The sequence below is a fragment of the Penicillium macrosclerotiorum genome (genome assembly GCF_028827735.1).
Source record: "Penicillium macrosclerotiorum strain IBT 26536 chromosome Unknown utg000006l_segment0_segment0, whole genome shotgun sequence".
Lineage (NCBI taxonomy): Eukaryota > Fungi > Ascomycota > Eurotiomycetes > Eurotiales > Aspergillaceae > Penicillium > Penicillium macrosclerotiorum.
In genome coordinates this window covers 3,347,283-3,368,198 of record NW_026643085.1, presented here as the reverse complement: position 1 = coordinate 3,368,198, position 20,916 = coordinate 3,347,283, and the positions used below count along the sequence as shown (strand labels likewise).

The 20,916-nt window shown below is 49.7% G+C and overlaps 9 protein-coding genes across 9 annotated transcripts; 4 read left to right on the top strand and 5 right to left on the bottom strand.

The window, feature by feature from the left end:
- Nucleotides 1-737: 737 nt before the first annotated feature.
- N7462_006487 (kinetochore-associated Ndc80 complex subunit NDC80) lies at nucleotides 738-3,005 on the bottom strand (the record flags this gene model as incomplete). Its single annotated transcript, XM_057078205.1, has 2 exons — nucleotides 738-2,903; nucleotides 2,961-3,005. 2 exons carry the CDS (start codon nucleotides 3,003-3,005, stop codon nucleotides 738-740), a joined length of 2,211 nt encoding a protein of 736 aa, XP_056933785.1.
- Nucleotides 3,006-3,407: 402 nt separating this feature from the next.
- Nucleotides 3,408-4,758, top strand: pex14 (putative peroxisomal membrane anchor protein (Pex14); the record flags this gene model as incomplete). The annotated part of the gene is made up of 5 exons (XM_057078204.1): nucleotides 3,408-3,440; nucleotides 3,499-3,505; nucleotides 3,566-3,824; nucleotides 3,884-3,968; nucleotides 4,024-4,758. The coding sequence occupies 5 exons, from the start codon at nucleotides 3,408-3,410 to the stop codon at nucleotides 4,756-4,758; spliced, it is 1,119 nt and encodes a 372-aa protein (XP_056933784.1).
- Nucleotides 4,759-5,368: 610 nt separating this feature from the next.
- On the top strand, nucleotides 5,369-6,600 carry N7462_006485 (uncharacterized protein; the record flags this gene model as incomplete). Its single annotated transcript, XM_057078203.1, has 3 exons — nucleotides 5,369-5,778; nucleotides 5,835-6,106; nucleotides 6,161-6,600. The coding sequence occupies 3 exons, from the start codon at nucleotides 5,369-5,371 to the stop codon at nucleotides 6,598-6,600; spliced, it is 1,122 nt and encodes a 373-aa protein (XP_056933783.1).
- A 183-nt stretch (nucleotides 6,601-6,783) lies between these two features.
- N7462_006484 (GNAT family N-acetyltransferase) lies at nucleotides 6,784-7,467 on the bottom strand (the record flags this gene model as incomplete). The annotated part of the gene is made up of 1 exon (XM_057078202.1): nucleotides 6,784-7,467. The coding sequence occupies one exon, from the start codon at nucleotides 7,465-7,467 to the stop codon at nucleotides 6,784-6,786; it is 684 nt and encodes a 227-aa protein (XP_056933782.1).
- Nucleotides 7,468-8,700: 1,233 nt separating this feature from the next.
- Nucleotides 8,701-10,245, bottom strand: N7462_006483 (uncharacterized protein; the record flags this gene model as incomplete). The annotated part of the gene is made up of 5 exons (XM_057078201.1): nucleotides 8,701-8,879; nucleotides 8,938-9,178; nucleotides 9,242-9,564; nucleotides 9,624-9,961; nucleotides 10,019-10,245. 5 exons carry the CDS (start codon nucleotides 10,243-10,245, stop codon nucleotides 8,701-8,703), a joined length of 1,308 nt encoding a protein of 435 aa, XP_056933781.1.
- Nucleotides 10,246-11,809: 1,564 nt separating this feature from the next.
- On the top strand, nucleotides 11,810-12,244 carry N7462_006482 (uncharacterized protein; the record flags this gene model as incomplete). The annotated part of the gene is made up of 2 exons (XM_057078200.1): nucleotides 11,810-12,000; nucleotides 12,064-12,244. The coding sequence occupies 2 exons, from the start codon at nucleotides 11,810-11,812 to the stop codon at nucleotides 12,242-12,244; spliced, it is 372 nt and encodes a 123-aa protein (XP_056933780.1).
- Nucleotides 12,245-12,940: 696 nt separating this feature from the next.
- Nucleotides 12,941-14,167, top strand: N7462_006481 (DUF453 domain protein; the record flags this gene model as incomplete). The annotated part of the gene is made up of 1 exon (XM_057078199.1): nucleotides 12,941-14,167. The coding sequence occupies one exon, from the start codon at nucleotides 12,941-12,943 to the stop codon at nucleotides 14,165-14,167; it is 1,227 nt and encodes a 408-aa protein (XP_056933779.1).
- A 259-nt stretch (nucleotides 14,168-14,426) lies between these two features.
- Nucleotides 14,427-18,431, bottom strand: N7462_006480 (uncharacterized protein; the record flags this gene model as incomplete). Its single annotated transcript, XM_057078198.1, has 7 exons — nucleotides 14,427-15,711; nucleotides 15,908-15,967; nucleotides 16,021-16,925; nucleotides 17,231-17,543; nucleotides 17,602-18,063; nucleotides 18,129-18,313; nucleotides 18,363-18,431. 7 exons carry the CDS (start codon nucleotides 18,429-18,431, stop codon nucleotides 14,427-14,429), a joined length of 3,279 nt encoding a protein of 1,092 aa, XP_056933778.1.
- A 517-nt stretch (nucleotides 18,432-18,948) lies between these two features.
- N7462_006479 (uncharacterized protein) lies at nucleotides 18,949-20,820 on the bottom strand (the record flags this gene model as incomplete). Its single annotated transcript, XM_057078197.1, has 5 exons — nucleotides 18,949-19,730; nucleotides 19,797-20,177; nucleotides 20,261-20,457; nucleotides 20,538-20,608; nucleotides 20,680-20,820. 5 exons carry the CDS (start codon nucleotides 20,818-20,820, stop codon nucleotides 18,949-18,951), a joined length of 1,572 nt encoding a protein of 523 aa, XP_056933777.1.
- Nucleotides 20,821-20,916: the final 96 nt, after the last annotated feature.

Sequence of the window (20,916 nt, the reverse complement as noted above, 5' to 3'; positions counted from 1 at the left end):
CGGTGGAGCCGAAGCAGGAGTCGATCGCGGAGGAAGATTGGCGGGGGCACGCCACCAGGGGTTTGAAGCAGAGGGGCTCCACGGGCCCTCAAAAGGATCAGGGTACGAAACCGCTCAATGCAGGTCCGGATCACAGCAAGCGCTGGGTGTTCGTGGAGCAGGTCAAAGGAGACAAGATCAAAATGTGAAACGCGAGACGAGCCCAGCCAGGAGGGGAGACTCCACCGCGGCTTACACGTCGTCTTGTCGATCGATCCCGCACTGCTTCAGGTTGAGCGTCCCCGTGTGACGAAGACAGACTGGGCTGCGACTAGCGATTGGCTGAAACCCGCCATGCAAGCGAGGAAACACACTAATTCCTGCTTGCTGTTTGCTGACCAAAGATTCTCTGGGAAGACCAGCCAGAAGCCCTAACAAGACCTGGAAAGACCTAAGAAAACGCCACTGGTCTCACGCTAATGATCTGCGACAAGCTTGGCCCACTCGGCATTGCGCGTCCTCACTCTAAAATAGTCAATCAAGGCAAATTGTGGCATCATCCTTAGATCAATTGCGCTGGGGGGTAATATGGTACACTTGGGGAGCGGGGACAATATGTAGGGGCTCAATTAACGTGATACTGGGACAAAATACAATCAATCGACTTCATGAATTTTCATCACTTCATGACAACACCAGGAAACATTCACAAGGGGAAAAGAGGGAGACGAAGGAGCAAAGTAAGAAGGAAAGAATCATCATAATTCTTCCTCGTCCTCAGCCATGGGCAAATCGCCACCCAATTCCTGCTCCACCTCATCCACTACAAAACTCTCATAGTCCTCGAGGCCCTTCTGAACATGGACCTTGAAACGAATGACATCGTTGAGCATTGTCTCCACGTTGGTATGGAGCTCTTCACGGAGGGCATTCGCCCGGAGTGTCAGCTGCTCGTACTCGATGTTGGTGTTCATCTCACGCTGCTCCATCAATTGGACACTGTCACTCAACGTGGCGCGCATCTTGGCAAGCTCCATCTCCATCTTCTCGATCTGGGCGTCTGAAGCCGTCTTTTGAGTGGTGGTGATCTCCTTGGTCCGTTCAAATTCCTCCTTAGCCGCCCGATGTCGGTGTTCCAAGGCCTCAACCTCACTTTGCTTCTCATCCATTGCCTCCTTAATGTTGTCGAGTAGATTGCGGCGGTCCAGATCGTCGTCAATGGCACGCTTGCGGCGCTCATTGATTTCCTTCCGGAGAGACTGTAAACTATTGCGGACAGACCCCCGTAGGTCTAGATTGAGCAAATGCGCCGGGTGGTAACCGGTATAGGGCTCTGCCAAGAGGCGATCGCCGTCGGATGAAATCCGGTTCGGGACACCTCCGATCTGACTCGCGGAGAAATTGTTTTCGTTGACGTTGAGACCAAGCTCGAAGTCTTGACCCTTGGCGTTCTCGGCGGATGACGGGATCAGGCTGGTCTGATACCCAAGGGTATTGTACTCTTTAACAATCTGCTCCAGGTCCTCGAGTTTTTGGCTAGCCTCGGCTTCCTTCTCCATGACACGACCGTGGATTTCTTTGAGGCGGGCCATGGTATCCTCGAGACTTTTTTGAAGACGTTCACGTTCTGTGTTCATGCGATCAATATCTTGGATAGTGATGCCCTGTTGGTCGACACTGGCCTGGAGATTGGCCCGCTCAGCCTCAGCTGTTTGAAGATCGGCGTCGGTCTTCTGGATTTCTGTGTCGAGGATCTTGATGCGCGTTTCGTACTTGTCAATCTTTCCCTTAACATTCTGGTTGTAATCTTCAAATTTCCTCTTGTCATCCTCCATTATGCGGAAATGCTTATCAATCTTGGCCATGTCCGGCACATTTTTCTCCATTTCTTCAATCTGCTCGCGCAGGGCCTGATTTTCGGCCTCCAAGGTTTCCATATGCTGCACATATTTCTCATTCCCATGAGCAAACTCTTGCGACATGTGCTCAATGTGCGGAATCAATCTCTGCTCCGCCATCTCATCATCTTCGTCTTCGCCCCCCTGGAGCCAGTCATGGTAGGCACCAGTGAGGAAGCGAAAGATGATACGGTCACCAGTGACATCAACCCCGGCCTCCGCGCATGCGTCATCATACTCTCCACTACTAAAGCGCTGCATTAATTGTGCCAATTGCATCAGCCAGTGTAGCATTCCCAGAAAGGTGGACCAGTTCTGGCCACCAACGGCCGCAATTTGAGATTTGGTGATGCCTTTTTCAAAGGGGTATCGCAGTTGTTTGAGAATAGGAGGGACTTCGGCGTCCATGCTTTTCAGGAACTTGTAGCCGGGATCAATGCGATGATACAAGAACTGGAAAATGTAGTTAAAATCTTTCTGGGTAGGCGAACGCAGTGTGTTCTGGCCCAAAGAATGCTTCATCTCCAACTCGAAGTTGTTATGAGTCAAATACTCTAATAGCTCTTGCCCAATACGCGCTTGGAAGGATCGATCACGAAGGGGTCGCGGATCCCGAGGCACACCAGCCACGGCCGGGACCTGATTGAAGAAAGATTGGTGGCCCATAGGTCCGCCCATGGAGGGTCGTGAAAATACACTGCTTCGGCGCTGCAGGTTCTGCTGCGATGCAGGATTTGATGAAAGCGAGCCTGGCGCATAGCTTTGTCGACCCGCACTTGCCCCATGGAACATATTACTCGACACGGATCGGCGTACAGACGAGAGGCCAGCATCGGCGCCAAATGTTCCAACCGATGAGGCGCGGCTGAAGTTCGGTTGCTGAGGTCGGGCTGCGGAATTCATAAGGGAAGTCGATCGGGTATGTTGTGAAGTAAACGGGGGGTTATTGAAACCGATGGAGCTAGTGCGCTTCATGGCCGATGACGGTTGAGGGATTGAAGAATAGTTTTGAACGCTCCCGAGGGTCTTTATTTTCTCGTGAGCACCCAAATTAGCTTGCGATAGTTAGGAAAAATCCCATACCTCTCGGGTGCGCTTGATACTGAACAGCCCAGTATCTTGCGACATGATGACAATAAGCCGCGATAGCGGCAAGAAGATAACGTGGAAGATTGACGAGTGCGACAAGAATATTTTAAAAATTCAATTTGAAGACTTGAACGTCCAGATTGAACGCGCAACCGGGCGGGCGCGCAAATATTTCAAAGGAGGGGACTTGTTTTCTTGAGCGAGCAGTGCCGGCGGGAATATGTAAACAAAACCATGCCGCCACCGGATCTGGAAAGCGGTGTCATCGCCCAGGAAAGCAGGAAAAACAGTTGTGCCGGGAATCACGAGACTTCGGTCTGGGGAAGGCTTGGCGGTCCTAAGTTCCGAGGTCCACGGCGGATGCCGATGACGGTCATTCCCCTGCCTCTTGTCTTTCCTTCTTGCATCTCTCCTGCTGTTGATTGACAGCGCAGTTTCACCATGGCTCCCCGAGAGGAGCTGATTACCTCTGCAGTGAGTAAATACCTGTTCCCTCATTGCGATAAGGCTTGTTAACTGAACTACGTCCTAGGTATCCTGTACGATCGATTCCCCACGTTATCGCGTGGTCGAGAAGTTGCGTGCTGACCATTCAACAGTTTTACAGGACCCCTCAGTGGCGTCATCTCCCATTGAGAAACGAGTTGCCTTTCTCCAGTCGAAAAATCTCACACAAGAAGAAGTTGATCTCGCCTTATCGCGCGTGGGCGAGGACCCGGCCGCGGCTGCTGCGGCCGCTGGGACTGCTTCATCATCGCAGAATTATTCCTCTTCACAACAGGTTGCATATCGCCCACCCTCACAAGCACCCCCGGGATATGGATATCCCCCATACAATCAATGGCAGCCACCTCCAGAGTATGTACACATCTGGCCTTCTTCGCGACCCTGAACCCTGATAACTAATCGCTCAACAGGCCGCCCAAGCGCGATTGGCGGGACTGGTTTATCATGGCGACAGTGATGGGTGGAGTTGGTTACGGACTGTACTTTGTTGGCAAAGTAAGCTTTCATCGCTAATATTTTAGATGTGCCGATGTATTAACGAGTAATCTAGCGGTATATCGCCCCATTGATTGCCCCGCCAACTCCTCCCCAGCTGGAGCAGGACAAAGAGAATATTGATGAGCAGTTTTCGCGTGCATTTGATTTGATTGACCAGCTTTCTACCGATACCGCAGCCCTGAAGGCCGCTGAAGAGGCTCGTACTGTGCGTCTCGATGCGGCCCTGAAGGATGTTGAGAACCTTGTTTCAGATCTCAAGACCTCGTCGCGCCGGAGAGATGATGAGACCCGCCGGATTAGTGATGAAGTGAAGTCTTTGAAAGATGCTATTCCTAAAGCCCTTGAAGGTGCTCGGGAGGGCAACGAGAACCGACTGAAGGAGCTTGGATCTGAGCTGAAGAGCTTGAAGGTCTTGCTGGGCAACCGCCTGGGTGGTAGCGGCGCTACCCCCGTCGCTGGACGGACTATTGGCAGCCCTACTCCCACCGCTACACCCGTTCCTCAGCCCGCGGCAGAGTTGACTCCTGCTACTCCCTCGACTAACGGGCTGCACGCGACAGTGACCCCGGTCGAGCAAGAGCCTCAGACTGTCGCTGCCCCTACCCCAGCCCCCGCCAACCAGAGTGCTGACAGCCCTCTCTCGAAGCTCGGCCGATCTGCATCCATCCCAGCCTGGCAGATGGCCGCTGCCAATCGATCCAAGAGCTCTTCCCAGTCTAGCCCGGCTCCCGCCACCGGTGACAAACCGGCTGGATCCAGCAGCGAACAATCTGCCCCGCCCAGCTAAATCGTGACCGATCAGCGTGAAATGAATCTTGTATACTTCTTCGCTTAGATGTATTTACATATTATCCCTAGTAGTTTTCGAATCAGCCTATTAAGCCACTGCGTCAACTCCGTTGAAATGTTGTCTCTTAGCACGATAATTAGTTGCCTTTCTTCATTAGAGCACCCCGAATGCCCAGCGATGACTCTGAATATCTCTGATATTCAGAATCTACATTACTACACCAGATAAACGGCGTTTGAATAGATATACTTGCTCTTCAATAGCATCTGAAACCCGCATCATTTAGGTCATTGATCTCAAAACTCAGATCTATCTGGATAAAGTTATTGCCCACTACCGGGTAATAGCAGCCTTGGACAGCAGCCGGGTAGCCTCAAAATTCCGACAGTTTCTCGCGATGCTTGAACACTCTATTAGATTTTTCTATGAAACAACCATATTGGCCGTCAACGAAGAAGCATGTGAGACACGTTTTCCGTCGCAAAGCACTCAATAAATCAAGTGGCTGGCGGCTAAGCCCGATAAGCCCGATAAGAAACACTTACGGCCATTCCATCTTCGAGTCGAGAACTTTCCTTTCCAACCAACAGAATATCACCAACTAATAATGCCATCGCCCATTCGGTCCGCGCACAGGCAGCAGTCGCCATCTGCACCAGATGCAGACCGTCACCACAACCGCAGTCGTCATGACAAGTCGCACCGTCACAGACATCGCTCGCGCTCGCGCTCTCCCCACCGATCCGACCGCCACAAATCCGAGCACCGTCACCGTCGGCATGATCGAGAACATGGCCGAGACCGAAAACAAGACCGAGATCGCCAAGACTCTAAACGGAAAGAAGCTCCTGCACAACCCATAGTTCTCCCATTGCAAGCGCGGGAGCTTTCGAAACGCGATTTCGAGATCTACGAGCCCATGTTCGCAATGTACTTGGATATCCAGAAGGGGCTTATCATTGAAGATCTTCAGGAAGATGAAGTAAAGGGCCGATGGAAGAGCTTTACTGGAAAATGGTGCGTACATTGGTGCTTTTCTGACGAGCTGTTTCCTAAACTAACCTACTACGCAGGAACCGTGGCGAGCTTGCCGAAGGCTGGTATGACCCGGCAACGCTCGAAAAGGCCCGCCAAAGCGCAGCAGAGTACCAACAATCTGGCGAACAAAATCGGGCATCGCCGGACTATGGGCCGGCAGAACAAGCGACGGGCAGTAGGGAGCCCGCAGGAGAGGACGACGACGATGAGGAGTTTGGGCCGACGCTGCCACGATTTGTGTCAATGAGAGCTACAACATCTTCAGGTCCAACAATACCGAATATGCAGGACCTGGAACTCAAACGAGGTACGACAACATCAGGATACTTTATGCTCGGGACTTGCTAACATTCGGCCCTAGAATCTGCCATTGAAGATGCGATCGCTGCTCGGGAAGACTCCCGACAGCAATATCGCAGCGAGCTGCGCTCCCATAAAACAGAAATGCGCCACCTGGAAGATGAAGTCGCTCCGCGCGCTGAAGCTGGTACCCGCGAGAGGCAACTCGAGAAGCGGCGGGAAGTAGCGGCTGCGAATAAGGCCTTTGCTGAAACCCGCCGCGGTGGTTCACCCGAAGCGGCACCCGAGGAGGAGCTGATGGGCTCGGGAGAAAACGAGTTCGCTTCTCTTAAGAAAGAGAAAGAGAGAGACCAGCGGAAGAAGAATGAACGCGAGATTCGGAGGGAGGAGATTCTACGGGCTCGCGCGGCTGAACGCGAGGAACGGATTCAAAAGTACCGCGAGAAGGAGGAGGAGACTATTGGTTGGCTGCAGGCTTTGGCGAAGCAGCGTTACGGTTGATTTTTTTTAAATATCTTTTACTTTTTCACTTGCATATACCCTTTCTAGATAGCGCTTGGTAAGCTCTGAATGGTTTCCTTAGTCCAAAAACATATCACATCCAACTTTCACAGACCGATAACAGATTGTATTACAAACTCTATATTTCCTTGGATGAGGTCAATCATAATCTAATCTATCAGTTCATTCGCCGCGAAAGGAGGTCAACGACTGCCGCTGCTTCCCCTCAGCATCAAAGTTCGCCGGGTCTAGCCACTTCTCAAAAGAGTTCTGCAGCGCCGGCCACTCTGAGTCAAGAATTGAGAACCATGCCGTGTCTCGATTACGACCCTTGACGATCATATGCTGCCGGAAGATGCCCTCGGCCGTGAATCCAAAGCGCGCCGCCGCTCGCCGAGAGGGCGCATTTAGACTGTCACACTTCCACTCGAAGCGCCGATAGCCAAGATCCCGGAAGACTGCCCGCGCGAGGAGATAAAAAGCCTCTGTAGCGGCGGTGCTGCGCTGCAGAACTGGCGAGAAGACGACGTATCCGATTTCGACAACGCGACTGGACAGATCAATGCGCATTAGACTAAAGAAGCCAACTGCTTTCTTTCGAGACTGGTCGATCAGAGCGTAGAATACTGGATCGGTGGATTGGGAGAGACTGATGATGAACTCGCTGAATGAGGCTTTGTCTTCGAAGGGGCCCTTGTTGATGTAGGTCCAGACAGCGGCCTGCTCTGGCTGTCCAATGGCGTCGAAGAGATCATTCGTGTGCTTTGGATCTAATGGTTCAAGCTGGACCGAGCGGCCTTTTAATGAGGTTTGAGGTGGCGGCAGAGCCGGTCCCTCAGAAACTATAGGACCGACTGGACGATCCATGCCGATTGAGGTGGATTGATGAGTGAACTCGAGACGTCGGCCTTGGGTGGAAGTTGACTCGTTCACAAATAATCCTAGGCGTTGTAATTTTGGATAGAATGACGGAGGGGATTTCTTAGAATGCAAGATTACCTCTGCCTTCAAATAGGCCTTTGGGATAGAGTATTGATGGTTCAATCTAGTGCTTATCATGACTCACCCGACTGGTTGCATTGCGACAATGTTCGGCGCGGGGCGCACGAAGCGCCGCAATTCGACATCGGAGCCGCCCGAGATATCAACATCCTTGTTCGAAATTCAAGTCTCTACTAAATTGGCATGATCAAACAATTCTCCAGGGCTCAAAAGAATGATATGCGACTCAATTTAAGGCTATTCTGCTAGGACTCCCCCGAAGGACATAAATTGGACTCCCCTTGATAGTATCTAACAAAACACTCAATAGACCTGTAATAATTTCTACCACTCAGAAATAATTCTGTTTAATAAAAGGAAGAGGCGATTTGATTAAATTTCGATTTTATGTCACCTCAGACATCGGTAGTGTTTATTCTTTTTGCATATAAGTATCTCAGTTATAGGTTACAGCACCAGAGAAATTGTCTTTACCATACGACTGGTCTCTTCGCTCGTGATGATGAGCCATGCTTTGTGATCTAATTGTAATAGTTTGTTCAGTTCAGCTATTAGAGCCGTGCCTCTGTGCCACGTCAACAATTCTTGGTCACCGTTCCAGAGTGCTTGAACTGCTGGAACCTGGTCTGAAAGTCAGGATCTGCCAATCTGTGAGGTCTGTACAGCATGATACCCAAATCAAAATATCACGCGACCTTTCCCGTAGCATGGCATGGTGTACGAAATCATCTCCTCATTCCTCGAGGGTCCGTTGATTTCATTAACGCAAAGGTGCAAGATTGGGTCAAATTTGCTCATATGAGACACCGATTAGTAGGCAGTCTACGTGGCGCTGGAGACTAGTGTTCATGCTTTGCCTATCACAGTGAGGAAATCTGGACCACCATGAGCGACTAGTGAGGGGGTTTCTTTTAATCATCAATTAACCTCCAAGGTGCTCGTTGATTTCATTTTTTTCAATAAAGTTCGGAGGCGCGAAGGTGAGCAGCAACATATTGCGGTTTAGGTTGAAGTAATATTGTATTCACGGGAGAGACCGATCATATAAGCGGGGATTTCTAAAACGTAGGACGGAGCAGTATCAGATCTATGCCTTGTTTAGTTTTTCTTAAGAAAGGGGTGCTCCATGAGTTCGCGGGCTGTTTTTCTTTCATCCGGGTTCCAAGCGAGCATCAGTCGTGCCAGAGATAAGAATTGCTCTTTCTCTTCTTGTTCAAGCACAGTAATGGTACTATCAAGCTTTCGGTCCGGAATCAAGTCATTGTGTAAAAACTTGCCTATAGCGACTGCATTAGCAACAGATTCTAAGGGACAGAGATTAAACCAGCCACTTACCATCTTGATCAAAGAACGGCCCGTCAAAGTATTGTTCCACGGTGTTGCAGAGAGCGCCATGATCATTCAGTATCTCCATAGGCCACCTGACTTCTCGCATATGCTCTGATCTTGTAAGCAGTTCTGCTGGAGGAGAGCCCAATAAAGCGATCATTTCTGCCAGATGTGATTTAGCGTCATAACGACCCTGTGAATCTTGAACCTGTCGGAACAGTTCTTGACCTTGGATCATATCCCACAGCTAAAATATTGTTAGCTACACAATAGAATCAATCAATCCAGAAGAGAAAAAAATTAAACATACAAGGACACCTAGATTCCAGATATCGGTGCTCGAATCCCAGCCACAGCCTAGAATAACCTCGGGTGCACGGTAGTGATTGGGTTGGACGGGGAGAATTCCTAACTGATCATCGCCATCAAGTCTTATAGATCCACCAAAATCAACAATTTTTGGAATGATGTTTCTCAATGTCTTGAGTGGCCCGAAATCGTTATGGCAGCGATAAACATGTCGACCATCAGCGTCCACTTTGTATTCCATCGGCTGTTCAAACTGAGAATTCATAAATTCACCAAACACTTCCGGATTTTCCAGCGTGACCATAAAGTTCTCAAGTTTTAAATCTGTACTTAAATGTTAACTCGATACCAGAGGGATACTAACCTGGAAAAAAGAGACGCACCGGTATGAACAACCTTGCAGCTTGTGTGTAGATAATCCAGGCCTGCAAGGAGCACGAAAATGTATGTCTTTGTAAGAAAAAGCGGGATTCTGCCATTTTCAAAACGCCTCTTGAAGATCGAGAATGGCTCCCTCATAACTTCATAAGCTAGACACAAATGCTGGCCTTCTGGGCCAGTAATATCAAAAGATTCGCAGTGTGTCCGAAAAAGACCTAGACCGCGGTGCGTTGGATCAGCCTCTGCGATATGCTGCTCAATTTGACATTCGCTATCAGCTGCCTCTTGGTTGGTGTTTGTGATTTTCAGCGCGACCACGCCCTCGGGGTCCTCTTCGGTTCTGTCCAACTTGTTAGCAGGTAATATTAATATCAGAATCATAGAATCGGAACTGTACCCCCTCATATCACGAGCAATCCATACGGTCGAGGAAACCCCCCAGCCAACCTTGACGAGAATCTGATAACGGTCGGCTAGCACGTCGCCTGGGTTTGCTGGATAGAAATTCTTGGAATTATAACTTGGGCATATCTCTTCATCCACGAGTTCATCTCTGGGCAGAGGAGGGCCAAGGGGTGGAAGAGTAAAAGGTTTCTTGCAAAGAGAAGACAATGAGCGTGTCATCGTAGCTCTGATTACAGGTCTGATTGCCCTCATTGTCGATCACGTTTGGACAATTTATACCGAGGGAAGAGGGAGAAACCCAGACTTCCTGAGAAAGATTCAACCGAAAAGAGATAAAGGTGCGAAGGAGACCAACAACAACTTCCAATCCAATCCAACCCAACACGTCGTAACGCGACTTGCGATCCGCGATCCAACAACACGTGACCTGTTAACTTCACAGCCTCGTTGCAGCCCGCAAGGGGCTGAGAGACCCACTGAATGATATATGGATGATGGGGGTGACTGGTGGGGCCGGATATGTGCGTTACAGCACTCGTGGGTTGGTCAATTGATGAACGATGCGGCCTGCTGTTGGTGTTAGTGATCGGTTCCTGTAATTTGTGCATACCATAGCTAACACAATCACACTCGGGCAGAGCCGCGAATCATTTCCTCCGCACAGGCTTTGTAATTCCAATCACAATGGAGCATCTATTAATTTTCAACAAGGTCATATTTATTCTGAACCTGTTAAATGGAAATTTGTTACATCATGCAAGTCCAATAGGGTTCTTACAATGTCGGTATATGACATTATGGGTAGACTATTTGAAAATTGGCAACCCGGCCGACAATAACTGGGATAATCTGCTATTTCTTAGTACGTATCATACAGTCCGTGCCTCTCGTTGAGGAATTATAATGAGCATCAAGAATCCCAACTTTTGCTCAAAGACGCTCCCCTTATCCTAAGCGCTTCCATTGTCTCAAACTTCTCCATACTCTATGATTCTATAAGGTCGAATATTTCCTATTTGTGTGAGGATTAATAGCCGCCCCTGGGGCCAAGTATGGAGCCCATATGAAAATGCAACATTTTCTCGCGACCATGTGGAGCTGAACTGAATCAAAAGTGACATCACATAGGCATAGACCTATATCGTATCTCTCATACTATCTGCATGTACTCGCAACCCGTCTAGTATGGAAACCTCCAACTTCTGTAACCGCCCACGGCTCGAATCGAAGTCAATAGTGGAGATACTGACATACAGAAAAACAAAATGAGTTGCCATTTGTGATGAAGTTGGTAGTAAATTTGATTTCAAACTCCTCTAGGCGCTCACAGACACATAATTGAAGCCAATAGAGGAAAAATGGGCATATAGAACAGTGAATTAACATAAAATCTGCGACAATCAGTACTCGACATAATAACCAACCCCAGTAGACGCTCACAAGTATGGATCCTATATCTCAACTCTTATACTACTTGCACGCGCTCGCGACCCCTCTAGCATGGAGGATACTAACTTCTGTAGACGCTCTCAGATATTGAATTGAGGCCAACAGAGGAGACAATGGCATATACGAGCACCAAATAAGTTGCTATTTATAAAAATCAATACTAGATGTGTTTCCTAATAGACATATAAAGAGCCTGAGCATTCCAATGAAATATTCAATATCATCAGCAATCAATTCAATCAACAAAAGCACAGCTCAATTCTCATCTCTTTGACCGTTTCTGAGTCAAAGTATCCCCCCGAAGAATCTATATCTTCATTCAAAGGATTTGAATATGTCGAGACCTGTTGTGAACGCGGCGGCACAGGGGGCACGGGCTTTTTCGTCCACTGCTGGCCAGTTGCGGCCAATAACCTGGGACTTTAAGGGCACCACTAAGGAAAAGGCCGACTGGGTGAGGCATCAGGCAGAAGATGCGCTTGATCTCCATAAAGGACTGGAAGGTGTGACAAGGGGAGAAATCAAGTAAGTATATCATGGAAGCCCATTTAGACGTTTTCAATCTTTGACTAAGCGATCTTATCATAGCGGTGATCCTCACCCGACCAGGAAGAGGGATGGCACCGTCGACCCGCTGCATGGGAGCGTGGTGTTTTTGAAGCTGAATAAACCTGTGACATCGGCGCATGTGTATACTGATGGAACGGTCGTATTCTCCAAATCAACCAAGTTCGCGCCGGTGACCGTGACAAAGAGATACCGGGCATGATGAGCATCCAAAGGATAAGGTCCTTAGGAGTTGACACATCGGGGAAAATGAAAACTAGACCATTCTTCGGTTGTCCAATATAGAACTTGAGCTTTACTCAAATACTTTTTCTGGAATGAGAAATGACAGTTCGTGAGAACGAAGTCCCACTACCAATCAATATTTCATTTTGTAAAAAGATGAGTGAGCTAGCTTTATGATTGCGACTGCATAAATTTGTGTAATATACCCCGAGGTTGTCCACAGTGATCGTAAGACAAGGCTCAGCTACCACCTATGGTAGAAGTCCTTTCAAACACTACATGGCATGCGAATGGGAAAAAACAGTAGGCTTAGGGATATCTGAGGAACTACGTACCTCTCTCTCAGACGGTGATCTGTTGGACTGGATTCATTATTGTCAAGGATCATCATCGTGCGGCTGGAAATCATCGCAGGGATCATAGAACCTTCTCAATCATTTCCTCGGGCGCTAAAGTCCCGGCGCTAAACGCTAAACCTCGGAGACGAAACTCAAGGTTGCTCGTTACCAACGAACTCGCAAGGGGCTAGGTTGCTGGGTATCGACCGCTCCGATTCTCGGCACTTCGCCGAGAACCAACGACATCATCCAAGGTGCGTTTGCATTGATAATGTATCGGAGACCGCTGTACCAAATTTGGCTCCATGGTTATCCCGACACCAGATACATAAAACATGATCTTTCGGAATAACAGGTTCAATAAGACTCTAGTGCCTTTCTGGGCGCCCCTCGGCGCACCAGGTCGGCGTTTGCTCCAGACCAGACAGAACTCTCTGCCAGCGGCATATTATCGCGGTGGAACCTCAAGAGCGGTCTTTTTCAGACAAGAGGATCTTCCATCCGAACGCAAGCACTGGGACTCGATCTTCCGGGGGGTAATTGGCAGTCCGGACCCCTATGGTCGGCAACTCGATGGACTTGGGGGCGGCATCTCCAGTCTCTCCAAGGTGTGCGTGGTGGGCCCGTCTACACATCATGACGCCGATGTGGATTATACGTTCGTGTCGTTGGGTATCAAAAACACAGATGTCGACTACTCGAGCAATTGTGGGAACATGATCAGCGCCGTTGGCCCTTTCGCGGTAGATTCAGGGTTATTAACCTTTGCAGCGAAGGGTGCAGGGTCGGCCAAGGTTCGTATCCACAATACCAACAGCGGCAAGATAATCCACTCGTTGTTTCCCGTCGTCGATGGCGAGGCTGATTCCGGTGGTGACTTCTCAATTGATGGGGTGGCTGGCACTGCCGCCCGTATTCAACTCGATTTCATCAATCCGGCAGGCTCGGCAACAGGCAAACTACTGCCAACCGGACACGCAACGGACACGATTGACGGCATCGAGGCTACTTGTATTGATGCTGCTAATCCCTGTGTATTTGTGCGAGCCTGTGATCTCGGTGTGGATGGGAACTTGACGCCAGATGAGATCAGTGCTCACCGAGACCTTCTTCGCCGGTTGGACTCTATTCGGCGCCAAGCTGGCGTCAGGATGGGTCTCGCAGAGACCAATACCGCTGTCCCGGGCAGCATCCCGAAGATCTGCTTGGTTGCAGCACCTTCGGCCTCAAATGCACGGGACAAAGTGCAGAAACAAACCTCTACTGATATCGATCTCCTTGCTCGGGCGCTCTCAGTGGGTCAGCCTCACAAAGCAGTTCCGATTACCGTCGCTCTTGCCTTGGCTGCTGCGGCACGAGTACCGGGCAGTACAGTAGCGGAGGTAGTTATAGGCAAGGATCTCGTCGATACGTCAGGGATTACAATTGGCCATGCCAGTGGTAATCTGTTGGTCGGTGCTAGCTTTGATGCAGATGGTACGTTGAGCTCCGCAACCGTCTTTCGTACTGCACGACGCCTATTTGAGGGTCGTATCTTCTGGAAGGGTGAGGGCTCAAACTAAATGGGAGATAATCGGCAATTCCTACTGTCAAATCTTCTTTCTAGACTTATCCCAATGTAAATTATGGACCAAAAAATATTCTACCAGTGTTCATTATTCAAAATACTTTCCATCATACATTTCTGAACCCAGTAAACATCTATTTTTGTGTGATCCACAACGCCCCTACCTCTTTTGATATAATTGAAGCATGTTTATAAAATATAAATCCCAACGAAATTGTAGGATCTCAGGGTAAGGAACCTCCTCTCCGACTCGCTTAGGCGTGTCTGCCGAGATCCAGGTCGGCCACCAGCTTCATATCTCCTTGATAAGAACCCGTTTCCAGGCCAAAGAAGGGCTTAACAGCCACATCGATCATCTCCTCAAACAGCCGTCCAACTACAACCTCCTTGAGATCCTCACCCGTCTGTGCAAAGTCTGGGAAGGCATTGAGCTCCAGCAGCCACGCACATCCAGTGCTATCGACCAAGAAGTCAACACCAAACAACTCGAAGGCATTGGGCAGAGTCTGGAAATGAACCATCATGCCCCGCGCAGCAGCCTCAAACACCTCGCCAGTCACAGCGCAGATCTGTTCGAAAATCTTCTCCTTCCAGTCTGCTGACAGACCGGGGACATGGTGGTCAAGATCCCAGAATCGCCGCACGCTGCCCTCGTTCGAACTGCCACCTTCTTGGAAACAAGTGTTGGTCAGGTGGCGAGCCAGGTCCTTGACGTCGTCGTCTTCCTCATGTGGAGCACAATAAGGCTTTGCTGCGAAAAGAGCAAGCATCTCCTTGAAAACGTAGACCTTCAGGGCTCCGGTGGCCAGGACATAGGTTCGGATGTGAAATTTGCGGTTAGAAGATGAGGGCAGGAGTAGTGGGGGGTCAATGTAGGGTTGAGCCATGAAATGGCGCAGTTGCGATGTAACTAAGCCCGCGTCGTGGGCAGCTGGTGCGGCATTGTCATCCTCGTTTCCTTCGGATCCACTCTCGTCCTCATCAGAATCTTCATCCCATTCCTCGAAGATCTCACGCAGTTGATCCTCACTGTTGAACAGTCGGATACCTTGGCCCCGGTCACTCATGCCGGGCTTGAGGATCCACCATTCCTTTTCAGCCTCAGGTCGCTCTTCGTTCTTTTCCAGGCTCTCGCGAAGCTCATACGCCTCTAATAGGGCTTCGTCTAAAAACTCCGAGTAGTCGAGTTCGAAGTCGAAAGCGGGCTTGAAGTGGTGGCGCAGGACGCTTTCCGGGTGCTTGGATATCCAGTTCGCCACAGTATTCGAGAGGTAGTGTTTGCGGATCAGGGCTTTTCGGATGATATATGCGTTTGCTAGGGAAGTCGATGACCTGGACATGGTGTGCTCGAAGTCGATGCGCTCATATTCACGGTATTGAAACATAGGCGCAGAGGAATCGGGTAGATCAGAGGTGTCTGAGATGCGCTGGGTTCGAGCAGCACTTCCCAGACGGCGGGTCAATGCTTGCTCGACGAGTGCTTGAACGTAAGGGTCGTCGCAGTCAACAATGGAATACACCGTAGGCTGGTTGTCCGATCTACAGACCTCCTCCATCAGAAAAATTCCATATATATCAAAATTTGAATGCAAAGGCCAAAGAAAGGCTAGAAATTGTCAAATGGGAATATGGGGGCATGATGTCTATCAGCTAGAGCAGATATCTATGGCGCAATGTAGTATGTAATATCTGAAAAGGAAACCTTTGCAGCCATCATGCCAAAAACTCCACTCACAGCTTGATTTCCCCCGTGATACCGGGTGTATGCTTGAAGCATGCTTTGAGAGGCGTAACACTATTTAAACGATTAGCCCGTCGACTGCTGAGCAGCGAAGGAATGGATCTAACCTGGTCATTTGCTCCTTAACGGCCCAGCCGTCGTTGCCGGGCGCGCTCTCTTCAACGCTACGATAGACGTCGTGAAGGTTGGGCGCCCACTTGAAGTGAGTGTGTTGGAATCTAGTGGGGCCAGACTTCGTAGCACTGCCATTCGGTTCGGATTTCTTGCCAGCCAGAGATTCACTCTCATCACGTAGTCGCTGTTCCTGTAGTTCGGGGTCGTCGGCAGTGCCAGCGTCGACAGGCTGAAAGCAACTCCCAGTAGTCCACTTGTTCTCTAGCATGGACGTGTAGAGCACCTTGTTCTGGCTCACGCCAGGTTCCAAAGGAACGTTAATACTATAGAGATCCACATCGTCGGCCCAGTTAGCACATAGGTATTCGATCAGCCGGACAGAGTGCTTTGATGCCTCTGCAATAATGACAGGGTCGTGATTCCGGGAGCTAAATGCATAGGACAACGCGATTGAGCGCTTGCCGCATACAGCGCCCTCCATAGCACCGCCGATGGTTCCACTTGACAGCGCGAATAGTGCCGTGGAGTTGCGCCCATAGTTCGGGCCGGAAACTACAACATCGATCGGGCCTCGCTCTTGAAAGTAATGGTATAGACCGATCTGGACGCAGCTTGCCGGAGTAGAGTCGATCAATATCCATTCGTCCCCATCGTCATCAGGTTCCCCATTGCTACCTTTCGGAAGGTGGTGTATTGTCCCGTCCTCCTGGTAAAGAGTGCCTGGGCGGAAATAGGTAGGTTTGATAGAGGCGCCGACGATGTGCGCCTTACCGATCCACGATCGCTGCTGGTGTGGAAGAACGACCGAGACGGTGTGCCCAGCGGACTGAAGGGAGTGGACGAGGGAATGGACATAAGGCGAGGATTGGTTCGACGGCGGTCCGTCGTCGTTAGTTACCTGAGAAAAGAATCAGCTACATGCATATATGCATATATGCAGGCCATTCAATCGGATCCGCACTGACTAGGATGTGCATGGTGAGTCGGTCAACGGGAGTGGAATTGGAGAGGGGAAGAGGAATCGGAGATTTGCCCCGCGGGGCTTTTTATCGGAACTTCTAATCTCGACTTGGCATTTACATCACTACCGAATGGGGTATCTTGGGCTGTACAGGTACATTGGGCTGCACTTATGGATTTTTTTTTCCACCTTAGTCACTCTCAATGGTCTCCCTCGCTTGATCGACTTCGTCGTTTTTGTACTCCGCGCGCCTCGGCTCTTTCGAGTCCTGAGCCTAGACCAGCATCCTCACCTTCCGAAGAATAGCTTCGGAGTAAGCTGCTCTCGGGTTCCTCCCGCTTGACCTTGAACAACTCACTAGACGACAGGCTGTCCTCGGCTTCTTCTTTAATGAGTTCTCTCGATTCTTCCTTGATTTCCTCCTTTGTCTCTGTCGCAGGTTGTAGAGCCCAAGTCAACAGGAACCAAGTTAGGCCAGCAGAAGCCATGGATACACTCCAGAACATGGAGCTGAAAATCACAAAAGAAGTTAGCTTCCAACGATACATGAACCACCTGTTCAAGTGTGAGCGTATGGCACCAGAATGAATCGATTGAATTTGTACAATCTTACCGAAGCCCTGTAAACCTAGCGCGAAATTCTACTCGTGCCGAGTAAACCTGCATCTTCGCATCGCTCTGAATTTCAAGACGTAAGCTCTGCGGGAGGTTTCGAGCGCCTCGAGCAAACTCCACCCTTTCCATCATCGGCACTTCCAATGTTTCGGCTTCCCGGCGCCAACTGACCACGTACAGCGGGAGGCGGACCATTCTCTTCGCGACATCGACAAGTGGCGAGGTATAAGTCAAGATTGCCGGTCTGCGAGCCTGTGAGATTGGTTTGAGTGCATTGCCGGACGTAGGAAGCAGTGAGCCAGAGCTATCGTCGCGAGAATATAGGGTCAGGTCGATCATGAAATTGCCGGCGTCGAGATTCGAAGGAGTTCGGGGTAGATCGAGCGCCACGGCAACATCGTATGCTTGGAAGGAGACAAATTCGGACTCGAAGGAAGCAGTTCCCCAAGGGTTACCGTCGCTATTATCACAGGATTAGCATGTATGCCACTGTTAATCGTTCTTGAGATTGTCGCGCGATCATACCCAAATTGTAGATGGACCTCCCGATCAACTCCGACCGTCGGAATGAATCTGTAGTAGAATATGCCGTATGCGACGCCTGAGATGCCCAGGAGAAGCAGTGTGGCCCCGAGGAAAAGGAGGACATTCAGGTATATGCGCAGAGCCGTCGTGGAGACCAGCGCGCGGAATGGTGTCAGGAGCGCGTCCTGTTATATGTTAGAGTCGGAGCATGGTAGAAGGGCCGGGAGGTGCAACCATGACAACCGTCTGGTGAGACGGCCCCTCATATTCTGTCTCATCGTCTGTGTATTCTGACTCGGCCATCCTGGAACGTTTCTGGCGGAAGGGGGCGGTTGTTAAAAGAGAGGATCCACGTCCCTCAGTTGGCAACGCGGGCCTGCCTTGCTTATCGGAGCGGAGCTCGATTAAACTTGGCTCTCCACGGGGTCCAAGCGTCGCGCCCGTGAAATGTTTAAATGAGGGGGTTGACCACAGCAAATATGCATATCCTCGTGAACTGAAAGAGGAGGATGATTGATAAGTATATTCATGAAGATTTTTATGTTCGGGTGAGATCAGGAATGAGAGATGGCCTGCTCAGGAGAGCTACACGTTGACAAGATATATAATGTGCCACTTCGAAAAGCTCACATTGTGTATGATTACTAGTGAAGAGTTATTGTAAATTTTCAACTCTAATGAATTATTGTTGAGCGCAAATAATGTTATCGACATCCACGAGTTTCAAGGAACGCGCAGTAACAGGAACTGATACTCCACACAATAAAGGATGATTAAATATCTGTCATACACATAGCTGTACAATCCCCAATTGAACCCTCTAATTTTGCTTGACGTCTACCACCGGCCCATCATACTCTTTCTTTCCTTTTACAACATACATCACAAGACTGAGGATAAATACTGCAACAAAAATGACAACACTCCAGTTGAAGTTGTCAGCTGTGATGGGCAGCTCGGTGGGCCAGAAAGACCAGAACATCGCAAAGACGCAATAGAACAGCCCAATAATGTTGACAGGCAAGCCGAGGCGCCCCATATCCCAACGGCGAATAGGAAGGGTGTCAGGATACCAGATCTTCCGGTAGATGACACATGAAATAGAGATCGTATAAGTGAACATCAGGGCGGCTGTGTTCAGTGAAATGATGGCATTGAACGCGGTGCTCGAGCCAATGTTGATGAGAGCAAGAAGACAGCTGATTATGCATGACAATGCGATAGCATTGACAGGAATCTTGCGCTTGGAATCGATCTTCGAGATCCACCGAGAGAATGGAAGACCCTTATCACGAGCAAAAGCCCATGTCTGTCGCGAGGTGGACGCATTGAACATGATGTTACTGAAGATCACAGGTAAAATGATGATCGCTGTCAGTCCGTTCACTCCTGCGGTGGAGGTCATCTGCTTGAACACGTAAAGTAATGGGAAACCCGACGCATCATTCAGGGAGTCTTCCACAGATGGAGTAGCGAAGAGGTAGGCAATGAGGAGAATAGCAGCCATGATACCGTTCACAAAGTATCCCCAATACATTGCAAGTGGGACATTGCGACCAGCATCTTTGATTTCTTCGGACATGTGGGCGCACGCATCAGAACCTATAGGTGATGTGAGTAAAGGCAATTTGAAAATAGATCCACTACTGAATGATAAAAAGCACGTACTTAGACAACCGTAAATGGCCGAGATCTGTCCTACCATCACACTGACCCCCATAGTAGGTAACGCTCCCATGTTCTTCCAATCCGAGACAAACACCGCCTCAGCAGACCGGTGGGGGGCCATAGCCCAGAACATGATCAAGATCACGGCCCAGGATAGAATATGGAATAACATCAGCAGGTTGCTGAGGATCGGCATCAATTCTGACGCGTATACGTTGAAAAAATAGATCACCAAAACCATAGAAAAGACAAGTAGGGTACCCTGCCAGCCCGGCGCCGCGTAGTCTGGGTTTCGGACGCTGATCAAGCCCTGGATCAGTGTGCCCGTGAGAAAGGATCCAGAGGCGGTTCCAGCTTGCCATGCCAGTACGGACATCCAACCTGTATTTGAAAAAAAGAGAAGAGTAATTATTAGCACCCAACGCTCTCCTACAGATGGTGGTAGGTTCCAAAGAGAGACATACCGGTAACGTAGCTGAGGAACTTTTGGTGTCGACGAGAACAAAACTCCGACACCCAATGGTATTGGCCACCATCAGTGGGTGCCATCGAGGCCATTTCTGCAAGTGAGGCGATAATGAATCCAAATCCAATGAATGTCCATATATATGACCAGAACATTCCAGGCAAGCCGCCATCCTCCAAGCCCGTATAGTTGGAACTAGCATGAGTCAGTAGTAGTCCGGCCAAGGTATATTGCCAGGTCTCTCTCCCCGGAGGCTGCGCGAGCATTGGGCTTACAGGATGAGATATTCCCAGGTTGCTTGTAGGACCGATGCGAAACTCAATGCTGCCAGCGGTCGCATGTTTCTCTAAATCGCGATCGAATTGGGCTGGTAAGCTATGAAAACCCCACAGAAGCCCCAAATCGAGATCATTTTACCTTGAACTCTTGAACCTTTCCCATGCGATTCATTTCGTCGTTGTCCCTCACCGTCTCGCCTTTCTCAGAGACGTCCGGTTCGCGGCGATTGACCTCCATGTCCACCATTTCCAGAGCGGTTGTTTTGCCCGAGGCCTCCATTGCGATAAGACGTTTGGCTGAACCGGAGCAGGGAGAGAGCACGGAAGGGAGCTGTTTTTTATTTTAAAGAAAGGGGCCGTGCTAGAAGGAAGCTAA